This window comes from Ursus americanus, chromosome 7 (assembly GCF_024610735.1).
Source record: "Ursus americanus isolate L20-20 chromosome 7, mUrsAme1.1.p, whole genome shotgun sequence".
NCBI lineage: Eukaryota > Metazoa > Chordata > Mammalia > Carnivora > Ursidae > Ursus > Ursus americanus.
The window spans coordinates 49760206-49775236 of NC_142133.1; the positions used below are offsets into that span (position 1 = coordinate 49760206).

Consider the following 15031-nt stretch of genomic DNA (forward strand, 5'->3'; position numbering starts at 1 on the left):
CGGGCACAGAGGTAAAGGGTTAACAAAGGAAGTCCAGTGTGGGGGCAGAGAGGCAGTGTTTCGGGGTATGGAGCAAGGAAGCAAATGTTGACTCAGAGTTCAAAATTTCAAAAGCGGGTGAAGTCAGCGGAGATGGGTCACTTGTTTTGACCAAAGTGATTAAAGGAGAAAAATCTGTGAGCTGAGTGGAATGATGTCAGCCAGAGAAAATGGGATAGGGAGGGTGCGAGGGGAGCCAGGGAGTAAAGGGACTCACATCCCCTGTGGGGTGGAGAGGCCCAATCACTGGATGAGGCCGCCTCCACCTGCTTCATGTGAATGGCAGGCCCCGACCAGGACGGCTGCAACAAGGCAGGCAAGGGGTGTCGTGTGGGCGAAGTGTGTGATAATGGGGAGCAGTACTTCAGTTACTGTGTGAGTTGCCCAGAGACTTGGCAGGCCCAGTTGAGTGGAGAGGCAAGGGCAGATGGCCGTGGAAGCGGTCTTGGATAGTGGTATGACGTATATTTGGAACAGCCCAGGGCAAACCTCCTACCCCACAGCCCCCCCACTTTCTCCCCACCCTGTCACCCTGTTAGGGCTTCAAGCACGTCCTATCAATATGCAGTCAAACCAGGGTGCCGCTTCCAACTCCTGTCAGTTCTTAGTTTAGTGGCCATGCCCACTCTCCAGAACAACTGCAGGACTGGAAGGTCATCCACCACACGGGGTAAAGAAGCTGGCAGCAGACACCAGGGTGCAGAGCGTGGCCCCTGTGAAAGCCAGTGGGGGGCTGCGAGGCCCAGCCCAAGGGCCGAAGACATGGCAGGGGCTCTGAAAAAAGCAAGAGGTGCCCAGACATGGAGGGACTGGGTGCAGGCAGGTTGCCAAGAGCAGGAAGCAAGTCAGGGGTGCAGTTCGTGGAGCTGGGCCAGCTCCGTGGCTCGGGCACCAGGTACCCGATGGCTGGTGTTGACCTGGAGCTCCCTGAAGACTGTCCACGTGCAGCCTCTGGTCAAGAATGGACCTAAATGCCTACCGTGTGGCTGAGCCATGGTGAGCCGGCTGGGAGGAGATCCAGGGAGAAGGAAGGTTAGCAGGAAGGATCTCAAGAGTCTGGGGGGCTAGAAATCGATCCAAGGGAGGAAGAGGTGAACTTGAAAGAAAGAGAAGGTAGCCAAGACTAAATTATCCTGAGGTGGTGCTGCAGACAAGAGGACCAGGTGAGTTTTCATTCCAGATTCAGCTTGGCCCTCCTGGCTCTCCTCCTCTGAGTGGCTTCCTAAGGACCCCCCCGCCCCGACACACACACACACACACTGCGGCACCACCCTCTCCCCCTGGGGTCACTTCCTCTCCTCGCCCCGTGGCTCTGATAGTGCTATTTCCAGGGTGACTGTCCTGGATCTCAGCTTCTCCCTAATCAGCCAAAAAAGAAGCATCAGAGTTTGGGGAACAATAGGATTGCCCCCGATATTCCTGCCGTTTCCCTTCAGATGCCCCAGTCTGGGTCCCAGCACACTTGTAAGAGTGATATCGAGGCCGTCCCTGTCCCGGCTGTCCCAGAACTGATTCCAGCTCAGCTGATCAGAAAGCTCTGAGTTGGTTTTATCATCAAAGAGTCCATTACCCGCCTCCATTCTTTTGTGCGAAATTATATTTAGTCCTGCCAAAGAAATTTCTGGATTGCTATAAATTTTCTTTGCTATCAGAACAAGATAAGGAATTGAAAAGGGGTCACATAGAGGGCAGACATCAAAGTGGGCAAATAAAGTTGTCTGAGATCACCTCTACCCTCTGAATTCCTCCGAGGAATGCTACCAATATTTGGAATATTCACCAATATTTCTGGGGTGCTAGTGTTTTCTTATAGAACCCCACTTCACAGCCTGCCAACATGGACCTGTGTCTACATCACCTTCTGAAAAATAGGGTCATGTTGGAAGTGTATTTAAGTGCAGAGGAGTTACAAACCAAAGAAAACACATGACGAAGAGCCTTAAAAATAAGTGAGTTAAAGGTCACGGTTAGGTCAAGTTGGAGAACGTCTACCTCATGGCTTCTGCTGTTTCATTTCTGAGAAGGTTGCAAGGTTCTCGGCTTTTGGGAAGAAACCACATATTTATTTATTTATTTATTTATTTATTTATTTATTTATTTATTTTAAAGATTTTATTTATTTATTTGACAGAGACAGAGACAGGCAGCGAGAGAGGGAACACAAGCAGGGGGAGTGGGAGAGGAAGAAGCAGGCTCATAGCGGAGGAGCCTGATGTGGGGCTCGATCCCAGAACGCCGGGATCACGCCCTGAGCCGAAGGCAGACGCTTAACCGCTGTGCCACCCAGGCGCCCCAGAAACCACATATTTAAGGAACTGAAGCAAGTTTTGAGGGATTGACAAGGGAATGTAAGGTGAGAGCCATCCTGTAGAAACTCTTCCTCGGCTTTCCAGGAGGGCCAAGTTTCATGGACAGCTTTGGGGTCTGCTCCGGCACTTGATTCTCCCACTGGGAGAAAATTCTGGTGACCAAGGAGAGATGAAGATTAAAATCTCAGAATTTAAGGGAATGAGGCTGAGGAATTTATTTCCAAGAGCGGTCTAGGGGCTAGGGTCACAGGATGGGGTCCCACAGGGCAACTGTGACTAAATTGAATTGTGGCTTCAGGGAGCACGTGCCCCCGGTGCTCCGCCCTCAGCTGCAAAGCTCAAGAAGCATTAGGGTCAGGTGTGGGAGAGGGATGGAGGAGGGTGGGAGCAAGGGGAGTGCGGGACCACAGGAGCCCTGGAGAGTACCGAGGCCAGCACCAGCAAAGAGGTGGCCTGAGAGCCAAGACTTACCTGCTCACCTCCAGCCCCAGTCATGGTAGACACAGATGCAACCTCAGAATCCTGCTGAACACGGTGTACCAGGAAGCCCTATCAAAGAATTAAGTGGTACGCTGACCTTAATTTGCGATCTCTAACTTAACCTAGCTCTTCACGAGCCAGACGGGAAGATGCGATTCAGAGCAATTAAGCAGGTCGTCCCTCAGCCACAGCCTGGCTTGGATCTAGAGCTCTCTCTTCTCTCTCTCTCTCTCAGAGGAAGCAGGAAGCAAAAGGAGAGAAGGCATCAGGCCTGAACTGGCCACCACCCTCTTCCATCACTCTCCTCTGCATGCACCTGTCCGCCGTCCGTACCCCTGCTGCCCTCCCAGGCTTCTTGTCCCCCCTTGCTCTCATAGGCTCCACTACCTGGTCAGGTGCTTCATCTGAGGGCCGAGGGGGCTCGGTCTGATAGCTCATTGTATTGCAGTCTTCTTCGAAGACAGAGCAGATTTTACCTTGCTATACCTCCTGCATATTTCTCCCTCTACTTCTAAATATACTAAAATTTCCTTGCCTCACCTGGGTTTCCAATCCCTCACTCGTTTGGACCTTGGGACCTGCAGAGTTCCAATAGATTGCACCCTGTTTGGTCCAGCGACAACCACAGCTGCACATTGTACTAGAAGTCAAACAAATTAGGAGGTGATGTTCATTTCTATGAAAACATTCACGCAGTTTTAAATAATGAACACTGATGGCTCATTTCAAATAGGATTTATTCTGTAATGGTTCCCATGACACGTAACAATTTATAGAATGTGTCCATTGCACTGATCAATGTCCACCCGTTGTGTGAAACCCTGGCTCTGAATTATGCTGGTAACACCACAGCGGCAGTAATAAGGAGCGTAAGCCTACTCTTCTTGTTTCTCTCCCATTTTGCACATGAAGAAACAAGCTTGGGCACATAGGTGGCTGGTCTAAGGGCACTTGGAAAATTACTGTAGAAGCAGGATAAGGACTGAGGTCCTCTGGCTCCTAGACCTTTCCCTCCAGGGAAAGGTCAGAAGCCCAGAAGGCCTGGTCTTATTTACTAACCCCTAGGCTTGGCTTCACATGCTCATCTCAACTCATGCCCCATCTTGATTTAATGGCTGGCCTTGCTGATTTGGCATTCTTATTCACCGCTGTATCCCCAGTACTCAGAAGACTACCTAGGACATCATACTTACTCAATACATCTTTACTGCATGCACAAATTGTCTTCAGGAAATCTCTAGAAATCGAGGTAAGAGTTAGCCACTCCAGTATTGACAACTCGTAAGGTTCCATGGGACGTACCTTCCCTTTCATCATTCCTGGCCACCCCCTGAAGCGTTTGAAGCATGGAAGACCTGGGGCGGGGGACCTCAGGGAGAAAAGTTGGACAAGCAGGGATAGAGAGAGGACGACTTTGGCAAGTTGGTTGACGGGCTCACAGGGAGTCCTAGGAGAAGAAGCAGCCCTCAGTGTGGAAGATGCAGAGGCATTTGGGGGGAAATGGTCATAAGCGAACATAGTGATTCTCAACCCAGGATGATTTTACCCCCTGGGGACACATGGCAGTATTTGGAGATATTTATGGTTGACACACTGGGTGGGAACTGCTGTCGACATCTAGTAAGTAGGTACCAGGGATGCTGCTGAACGTCCTGCGATGCGCGGGGTGGCCCCAAAGAATTATCTGGCCCCAAATGTCAATAGTGCTGAAGTTGAGAAACTCTTGGAAACAACACCAAGCACTGGGATGACCAAAGAATTCATCATTCACACCGGGGCATTTGGGAGTGAAATGGACATTATTAATAAGTACGCCGGGACGGCGGATATAACCAGGACAGAGGGGAGCAAACCAGAATGTATTGCCGAGAATCCTTGGGTGAGGGAGAGTCTGATCTGGGGCTGCGGAACCGGCGGCGGTGGAAGAAACTCACCCAGTCATACAGAGCATCCAAAATGGGAAGGCTCAACTTCCAGGTGTAAGAAAGGCAGAGCCAGGGAAATCGGGTCTCTACAGAGCTGCCTCAGTGCCACCAAGGCTAGGGCATTGCCCGTAAATGAGTAAGAGAGAGATGGGTGTCTGTTTTGCTGCAAATGTGGGTTTTTTCTCCCCCTCAGGAATGGAGTTGACAGATGTGTGGTTCATGTTCACGCGTAAACACGAAATATCTCAGCCCACATCTCCCTTCTAGGTCAGGGAGAGCCAATAGGTTTTGTGTCCTTGACAGCTCTGGTAGGTTGTGTCCTCCTGGAAGGCCGGCTTGAGGAAGAGGCACGCCCTCTCTGGCCCACTGGAAAACAGTACAGTGATCTGTTGGCACTGTCTGCCCCAGGTCCTACAAGGGGAGTCAAAGGTAATGGCCAAAAGGCCACACCTGTGCCATCCCCTTGTAGGGCCTCGTTCTTGATCCTCAGAGCTGGGGCTGGACGAGCATGAAGTCTGAGTCCAGTGGCCTCTAATGTAGCACTTAGGCCAGCTGTGACACTGGGGGATAATAAAGACCCAGAAGACCACCATAGCCTCCCTCCAATACCATGACATTTTTATGGGTGAGTTAGGATTTGCCTGCAAGACAGGAAGTGCAGGAGCCCACGATGGCCTAACTAATGATTCCTTGCTGTATTTTCCCAGGGAGAGAGATGGTGGGACCCACGCTGCCCGGATACCCACCCCACATCCCCACCAGCGGACAGGGCAGCTATGCCTCTTCTGCCATCGCAGGCATGGTGGCAGGTAAGGAGAGGGGCTGCGCAGGTGGGGAGCGCTACGAACAGGAAGCGTTGGCCAAAAGTAGAGCAAGAGGGGACAAGAGGCAGGGTGGGTCCCGTGCATAGACTTCCCAAAGGGCATTGAAGGCCCCACCAAAGGGCACATCTTGTAAATGCCTCCAGCCAAGATGTCACTGCAGTCCTGGCTTCTTAACGCTTCTGTGCTCAGCCTCCTTCTTCCTACATGCTCCCAGATCCCCCATGCTGAAATGGGCAGGGCTGAGACAGACCAGTGCTCAAATCCAAGCTCTGCCACTTTTTGCCCTGACCCCACGAGCCTTGATGGAGAGCGCTGCAGGGCTCCGCAGAACAGTGCGAGCGCAACAGCAGCCTGGCGCTGGAGGAGCCTGTGGTCTCCCAGCTATTTCCCTCTGATGAATCTGCCTCCCTTCCTGTAAAATCTGAGCACGCATGGTGTTGGCGATGCTGATGAAGAAGATGGTTGACATATCCCTTCCTTTACACCCCACCCTCACTCAACCCTGTGTGGGTGGGACCCACATTCTAGGTACCCCAAAGGTACTACAGGGAGATGAGCTGGGAGGATTTCTCCACCATCGTTTGGACTGTTCTGGATTCCTGTCTGCCAGTCCTTTGGGTTTCTTTATCTACCAGCATGACCGTTGCTCAACAGTGAGCCAGGGTGTCAAGGTCTAGGCAAGTGAGGAGGACAAGGGGAGTTTCTTGGGGCGAGTCGCACTCACTCTTGTAGGAACCATAGGGGAAGGACCCAAGGGTGGATAGGGCAGAATAGAACCCTGTCTACTCCCTCAAGAGGCTCTAGGAACTGGAGCTTCTGGAACGGGCTCTGAATGGGGGCCTCTGTGACCCCCATGCCAGCTGGGCCACCACCATGGCTCTGACCCCAGAGACTTAGCACGTCCACCCAGGCCTGCTTCCCTCCCTCCCTGGCAGGGCTTATTCTTTGCCCGCCACCCACTCTGGGTGACGTGCGCTGAGGCAGGTGGGCTGGGCTCTCCAGGGCAGGGGGGAAGGGAGAGGGGAGGGAAGGGGGGAGGCTCTGCACTCCCTGGGAGCCTGCTGAGCCGGCACTTGTTGCTGCCTGGTTACCGTGGCAATGTGCTTAATGCAGCGTTGAAAATACAGAATACTGACTCCTCTCTCCCTCCTGGCCCTGGACTCCCTCCCTCCCTCCTTTCCTCTTCTGGAGCGTGAAATGAGATTGGTCAAGATAAAAAAGGAAAAGATTCGGTTATTTTTTTAAGAGTGTGGATAATGGGGCCTCTCAATCAAAATCCCAGGCTCCAGTCGGCTCCCCCCATCCCCCTTCCAACCTCTCCACCTTCCCCTGCCGCCTGCTTAGAGGAGGAGGAGGAAACATAAAGCACAGGGCTTTTCTCTTAATTATGAATCATTCCTTGGGGCCAGGCCCAGGGCAAGGGGGTCCTGGGGCCTGGAGTATGACCTGTGAGGTAGCTGGAAGGTTTGGGCCTCTCATCAAAGGTCCCCAGGTGTTTGCAGAAAGATCTCATCCTGAGTGAGCGTTGTGGAAAAAATAAATAGCACAAGTACAGCACCAACTGCCAGTGAATTGCAAAAAGGGTGTGGGCCTTGCCTTGCACGGGACACGGGCTCCCCAGTAAGTTATGTGTAAATCAGTTTTCGGAAAATGCAGTACTATTTAAATGCATCGTCTGGTTCCTAGGAACTTCATGGTGCAAATGAATTCTTTAGGATTTTTGTGTGTGTGTGCCAAATATTATTTGTCCATCTCTTACCAGTAGCCACAGTCTTCCAGTGGGCTGGATGGCGACTCCTTCCATTAAAATTAATAAGCCTTCACGGAGCCCCGACTGTGTGCGAGGCACAGAACACAGGTTTAACGTAAGGCATGCCAATGACGCTCTTCAATCACTTGTGGAAGGAAGGCAAAGATCATTTATTATGCACTTCTGTGTACCGGGTCATTCATAGATAGAACTTTCTTGTTTAATCCACGCCGTAAGACTAGGAGGCTGATGTTATTCTAGTTGGGTATAGATAAGCAACAAGCTTAGCGTGCGCAGGGTCTTAACGAACCATACTACGTGGCTGAGGTGCTCAAACACAGGTCCTCTGATTTCAAATCTAGGGCTCCTTCTACTGTACCACACTGCCTCGTACCACGCCCGAAATAACAACACAGACTGTAAGAAAGCGACACAAAAGCAGGACCAGGACAGACTTCTCTTAGCCACTCATCTTCTGTTTTGCCTTCTCATGGTTGTCGTTGTCGTTGTTGTTCCTGCCCCATTAACAGAGTTGATGACCCTCACACCAGCTCTAGAGCTGAACTGGCAACTCCAGACAGATGGATCCATCCATCCATCTACCCAGCTTTCCAGCCATGTACCTTTAAACACATTTTTCCATCCATCCATGCATCTTCTTACCCACTCATCCATCCTTCCATCATCCGTCTTTCCTTCCATCAATTGTTCCTTCTGTCTATTCATCTATCCATCCTTTCTTACATCCATCCATCCACCCATCCTCCCATCTATCCATATATCCGTCCACACATCCATTGCTTCATCTATCCATCTTCCCATCATCCATCCTCTGTTCTCCAGCCTTTCGACCATTCTTGCATCCTTCCATCCATTCACCACTTTTTCACTTAACAAATACTGGTTGAGTATCTTTGGTATAGGAGGCTGGGGGATATAGCAGTGAACAGGGCAGGTCCCTCTATTCATGGAGCTTACAACCTAATAGTGGAGAAAAAAGTACAGTAAACAGGTCAACGAATGAATAAACAAGATAATTTCAGATAGTGATAAGTGCCGTGAAGATAATCAAGTAGGATGATGTCATCAAGAGCCACAGGGAGAGGAGATAACTACTTTAGATTGGGTGAACAGGGGAGACCTCTCTGAGAAGGTGTTCAAAGTGGTCAGCCAAGTGATGAACTAGAGCAGACCATCCCCAGCCTAAAAGAACAGCAAGTGCAAAGGCCCCGAGGCAGGAACTAGTTTCTCATGATCACACGTAAAAAGGGGGTGAGTGTATCCAAGGACAACAAGTGAATGGGGAAAGCACTACAAAATGAGGGGATTTGGGGAGTGGTTGGGTCAAATTTTAAGACTACTCAGGCTGCTGGGAAAACAGATAGTAGATAGTCAAAAGCAGAAACACAGAGACCAATTAGGGGAGGGACAGTTTGCAGTAGTTCACTCAAGACGTGACAGTGGGGACGCCTGGGTGGCTCAGTCGTTAAGCATCTGCCTTTGGCTCAGGTCATGATCTCAGGGTCCTGGGATCGAGTTCCACATCAGACTCCCTGCTCAGCAGGGAGTCTGCTTCTCCCTCTCCCTCTGCCACTGCTGGTGCTCTCTCTCACGCTCTCTCTCTCTCAAATAATTAAATAAAATCTTAAAAAAAAAAAAGAAAAGGAAAGGAAACACATGACGGTGACTTGGGCTGGGGAGGTAGCAGTGAGGGAGGAGAAGAGAGACACTGAGGATATGTTAGTGGTACAGCCAACAACACTTACTGGCGATTTGGCTGTAGGGGTTCCAAAACAGAGGCTACAAGGATGACTCCTCGGCCACGGGCTTGGGAAAATGCATGACTGGGGTGGTGGCAAGTAAATATGTGGGAGACCAGGAGAGGAAGAGGTAGAACGTGTGGCAGGTGGAGATCAAGAGCTCTACTGGCCATAAGAGGATTGAGACACCTCCAAATACCCAGTTTAATAAGTCAGTTGGTACATAATATATGTCTGAAGTCAGGGAAGAAGTCTGGCTAGGGCATAAATTTCGGCCATCGTACTGAGCTGTTATTTAATGCCAAGGGATCAGACAAGATCCCTAGAAAGAGAATGTGGATGGAAAATCACAGAAGGCTCACAAACCAAGCCTTCGGCCTTTAGAGCTCAAGCAGAGAAGAAACCAGCAAAGAGAGTGAGTGGGAGAGGACAGTGGATCCGGTAGCGAAGGCCTCACGGAGCCCAAAGGCGTAGAGGGAGCGATGACCTGAATCACAGTTGTCTAGGAGGTTGGGGGGTGGGGGGAGTGGGCATAGAAATGACCGTTAGAATGATCGGGGTGATGATCGGGGTGGAAGTCGTGGGATTTCGGGGGATCAGCACTGGCCCAGCTGGGCGGGAATGAGGAGGGGAGGGCAGAGACCAGGAAGCACAGAAAGGGGCTGGTAGCCAGAGGTGGGGCAGAAAAAAACAATTTGGAAAAGAGAAGCTGGCAGAGCATGTTTGCTGGCTGGAGGAAGTGGTAAATTAGGAAGGGAGCGACGATGAGGCATCAAAAGAAAGGATAGATGGTAGGGGCCAGGACCTTGGAAAGGTGGGTGGGGTGGGATGCAGAGCAAGGAGGATGGGTTGGCCTTTTGTGGGCCCAGGGACCATTCGTCCATGCGCACGCGGGCAGGGGGACAGATCTGGGGTGGGAAGATGCTGTGCCCAGACGTGTGCCACTTCCCGAGCCCGAGCCCTGAGCCCTTCGCCAGCTTCTGTGTGGCCGAAGCACGGAGGTCCTTGGTGAGTGTGTGCTCAGTGAGGGAGTAGGCGTGAGAGTGAGTGAAGGCACGAGTAAGTGACCAAACGAGAGGGAAGCATTGTGTGCTTTCCACCTCTCTTCCTCGTCCCTCGGAGCCAGCAGGGTTTGGCACCGGGTGGAAGGAAAGGCACGGGGGCCCTGGCTTCCCCCTCGGGTGCTCTGAAACCAGGCAGTTCTGGGTTACACTAGCAGTAAATGGGACCAGTGAGCATTGTGGGATACAAGAAAGACCCCTGGAGTAGGAGCTGGGGGCCATGGTTCTAGTACAGGCTCTAATTGAACACGGGACCTGGGGTAAATGTCTTTCCCTCTCCGGGGAGCAGTTTCTTCATTTGGGATCCTCTGTTGAGCTTTATTCTAACACCCGCCTAATGGGAAAATAATAAAAGCTAGCATTTCTGGAGTGCTTTTTATATACCAAGTGTGAGGCTCACCATTTAATGGATATTATCCAATTTAATCCTCCCTAAACCCCATGAGATAGGGACAATAATTCACCCCATTTTACAGATGAGGAAATCAAGGCTCCAAGAGGTGAACGGACTGGTCCAAGGGTACACAGTGGGGAGCAGAGATTTGACTCCAGGCAGGCCAGCTCGAGAGCCAGGCAGTTTCAAGCTTCCTACTAGAGTCTGTGAAAGGGAGGGGGAGCCGCAGAGGGCACTTAGCTCCTAATAGCAGATGAGGTTTGAAAGGCAGTGTGGACATACAGGGGATGGTGGTGTCGGCAGGGACCTGGCTTTGTAGAGGGAATCGGCTCAGAAGCACATAAAGGGATTATCTGGAATTCAGAGTTAAGAGCCCTAAGGTCAAGTTCTGCTCTGCCATTTACGAACGCTGTGATTTGAGGCAAACCGCTTAATCCCGCTGCACTCCAGCTTCCTCTCCTATAAATTGGTGGTATTAATGGGTGCTTCATAGGATGCTCGTGAGGATAAAGGGGCCTAGTGTGTGGGAAAGCATTTTGCAGACTTTTAAGCTCCCTACCAAGTAGCGATGGTAATGGAGTGGGCTGCTCGGGTTTGTTGCTCTTGTTTAAGGGAATCCTTATGTGATTTCTTTGGTAAATCGTTCCTTCGGAGAAGCCAAGAATCCACTCACAGGAGGAGGTGATCTGATTTACTTTGTTTTGGTACATGCACTGAGTTTGCTTCAAGTGGCAGACTTGGAATATGGGACGCGGATGTCCTCGGAGCAAGTCCCAGGACACAGATTCCCCAAGAGGTTGGTGCCCTGCAGGGCTCCTCCCTCTGCTCCTTCCACTAATACTCAGCACCCCTCCCCTCCCCGCCACCGCCTCACACACCCCCATCCCTAACAATCTCAGACCTAGGGAGGCTAACAAGCCTTACACATGCTGATGCTTTCTATGGCTGTTTCTGACCCTCTCACTCCCTTTGGCCCGTCCTGGAACGGCCTTCTGTCGAAGGTCTACGCAGCAGAGAAAGTGGCTAGAACCTGGGCCCTGGAGTCACAGCATACCTTCCAAATACCACCCAACCCTTCGGCCCCGTGAGCTTCTGCAGATTTCCAAGCCTTAGCTTCCTTACCTGGAAAACGGGCTTTATAACACCCCACCTCCCTCTTGGGGTAGCTGGGACGACTGAGGGCAGGGCCTCCAGTACCTGGCGATAAAGGGCCCTGTCCAAAATGATGTAGACTGAGGGGCCCCCAAAGGGTGGATCGAGGGGCCTCTGAGCTCACCTTGTCCCTGCCCTGGCTCTCCCTGTCTCCCCCTGCCCCCCAGGGCTCACCCAATGCCAGCCCTGCAGACCCTTCGCCCCCACCCCAAGCCTACATTGGCATGTCCACCTCACAGGCCTCTCACCTGTGTGCCTCCAACAGGAAGTGAATACTCTGGCAGTGCCTACGGCCACACCCCCTACTCCTCCTACGGCGAGGCCTGGCGCTTCCCCAACTCCAGCTTGCTGAGTAAGTCCCCCCAGGGCCCTCTGCTGTGTGGGACAGGGTGGGGTACAAGGCTGGGCCAAAAGTCCCCCTGAAAGGCAGCCGGGAGGCCCAGGTTAGATGGAGGGCCTGGGGAGACAGGTGTTCTTGGCAGGCTGAGCAGCTGGAGGGAAGGCAGAGCCCCTGGTTGTTCAGAGGGAGAAAACACAAGCGGGAGACCTCTCCACGTCATTCTCCCTCCTACTGCCTGAGGCCATGTGTTTGCGATCTGTTTTGTCTAAGATTCGGGGCTCAGGCCGTGAGGGGGCAAGCGTGGAGTCTTGCGAGAAAAGTCTCAGAATGGACTTCCTGCCTTCAGGGGCTCCGAGTCCAGCAGCAGTGCACTGAGGCAGGGGCGCCCCACAGGATGCCAGCTGCCCTTCCGCCTGGGAGCGCACCATGGCACACGAGGCCGTCCCGTCCTACACGTTAACCATCTCAGTGGCGCACCAGGGCTCATTACCCCACACCAAAACCCCTACACGGGGATCCTTTGTTCACGTTTCCAATATTTGGCTTGAGAGGTGGACACCCTCCAGGAGGGAAGTTCCAAGAGTGAGCTATGGGCTGCTCTTCACCCCCTCTTACCCCGGGGCCATGGACTGGGTAGAGAAGCTTTTTAGGAAGCCAAGTCCCATAAATGGGGAACTTGAGGAATTCCCCTAGGGTCTCCCTGAGTGATGACCTTGAGGGTCTCAGAGCAAACCTGAGTCCAAGAGAAGCAGTGAAGCAAGTGTGGCCCACCCCATGGGCACCATCACAGGCCTGGCAGGACCATCCATTTCCCAAGAACCCCCTCTCCTGCCATAACCTCCTGGCATTCCAGAAATGACCAGGAGTGTGGCTCACCTGGGCTCTGTTTGCCAGATGGGTTCAACTCCAAGCCACCTTTCTGTTCAATTTCGCCAGAAGGGGTGAGGGTGCTGAGCCGGACCTGGGGGCAGGGCTCTTCCCTGCCAAGCCCACATGGGCTGCCTGTCCCACGGGTGGGCAGAGCCTCTCCATGGAGGCCCTCAAATGCACATTCCCCTTGGCCAGTCAGGATTCTAGTCCTTCTGGGCCCTAAGAGGAAGATCTCTGACCTCGCACTGTTTGGGCAAGGTTGGGGAAGGCCCCGGGATCCCCCAGTGTGCTTGGTTCTTCAGGGTCCCAGCAGTAACTGCTCTCAATTGCCCTCTCCCTGAAATGAGGGTGTTGAAGGTCAAAGCAATCATGGGAGGAGGGGCAAGAAGCCACAGTTCTCATTCTGGCCAGAAACCCAAAGGTGAGGCCAAAGAAGGAGGAAATAGGGCCAGAGAGGAGTTAATCTTTGATGATCAGATAGGCCAGAGGGGTAGATGATTAACTCGTGTTGTCTTCAAGGTTCGCAGATGGAGGAGAGGCTATGGTGCAATTTCCCCTTCTGACCAGCAGTGTTGTTATTATTATTATTTTTTAACATGTCCAGGTTCCCCGTATTATTACAGTTCCACATCAAGGCCAAGTGCGCCACCCACCACCGCCACGGCTTTTGACCACCTGTAGTTGCTATGGGGACAGTGGGAGCAACCGAGCACCAGAAGGACTTGGCCGGGGACAGGCCCCAGAGAGTCACACAAAGGAATCTTTATTTATTACATGAAAAATAACCACAAGTCCAGCATTGCGGCGCACTCCCTGTGTGGTTGATTTAATGAACCGTGAAAGACAGGATGACTTTGGAGAAGGCCGAACTGTCCTCTAAGACTCCTTAATGAGGGGCAGGAGTCCCAGGGAGAGAGAACTGTCCCATTCCCAAAGAGACGCAATTGGAGGAGAAATACGGAGAGAAGAGGGAACAGCTGAGGAGCTTGAGAGGGATGGCACACGGGCCCGCGATGGGCTTAGGGCCACACCGAGGCCCCCGTGGCCCCACCATCGGCACGCGGCTGCAGGCACCGGCTGTGAGCCTGTCTGTCCGGGCCAAGCACCGCCGGGCGCCAAGGCTCTCCCGCACCGCCCCACTGAGTCACCTCCCGCCTGCCCCACAGCTGAGGCTCCAGCTGTCCACCTTGTCCCTCAGCTTGCTTGGCATTTCTGCACCTCTCTCCCGGCCCGGGCTGAGGGCTGGGGCGACTCGAAGCCTGAAGCTTCAGCTGATGGTCAGCGGGGCCTCCCGTTGCCTGCTGCCGAGAATGTGTGAGCACACCCCAGGTTCTCCTCTGGTGGATCATTCCTTCGCAGCCAGACCGGCCAATTCCAGCTGGAGACGGACATTCCCCAGCCCCCCCACCCCCTCCAGCTCCTGGAGAGTGAGCTGCAGCCCTGCCCAGGGCCGAGCAAGGCAGACTTGCTGGGGCCCTGCTTCCCTCCCCGACAGCCCCTGCCAAGCGAGGTATGCCGCCTGCAGCCCCAGCCCGCAGCAACTAAAGAGTCCCCGTGACGACCCCCTGAAGCCAGCATGGAGGTGCCCTCTCTGGCCCCCCGCAGCCCTTGCCCCCCCAAAGCCTGACTGTAAATACTGTAAATGAAGCTCTGTTTGGGTCAAGCTTCCCTCTTCCCACCCCCAGACTTTGGCCTCTCAGTGAATTGTCTCCCTTCCATATTGGGCTTCTCTCCTTGATGCTTCTTTTCCTTTTTTTTTTTTTTTTAAGAGACAACCCACCATTACCACATAACTCAATAAACCATTACTCTTCGTCTCAGGCTTTGGGGTTGGCTGGGGAAGGAAGCAGCCTGGGTCTGGGCTTTCTCCAGAGAACCTCAGAGCCCAGTGGACCATGAGCTCACTTTGGGGGCAGGGAGTGGAAGGACCGTCTGATGCCCAGGAGCCCTGGCTTCGCGTTCTCCCTCTCCCTCTGTTGCTAGAAGTTTAACGCTGGGCAGCCACTTCTCCTCAGCTTTGATTTCCACTGTGCGTGAACGCCAGGATAAAACGGGCACATGGCATGGTGCTGGGCCAATCATAGACTCCCCACGAGTAGTCACTCTTGTTATTCACAGGAAGCCAGA

At 52.8% G+C, this 15031-nt stretch overlaps 1 protein-coding gene across 10 annotated transcripts in view; it reads left to right on the forward strand.

The window, feature by feature from the left end:
* PAX8 (paired box 8) overlaps window positions 1-13684 on the forward strand; it is a 55260-nt gene extending 41576 nt beyond the window's left edge. For 6 of the 10 annotated variants that reach the window (XM_045808900.2, XM_045808904.2, XM_045808902.2 and 3 more), the window contains 3 exons: window positions 5461-5562; window positions 11960-12046; window positions 13509-13684. In XM_045808900.2, coding sequence (XP_045664856.1) covers window positions 5461-5562; window positions 11960-12046; window positions 13509-13585 — 266 coding nt within the window. In that variant the 3' untranslated portion in view covers window positions 13586-13684. Of the gene's footprint in view, window positions 1-5460; window positions 9622-11959; window positions 12047-13508 lie in introns of those variants that run through there. The other 4 variants (XM_087863660.1, XM_087863661.1, XM_087863658.1 and 1 more) reach the window with 2 other exon arrangements.
* Window positions 13685-15031: the final 1347 nt, after the last annotated feature.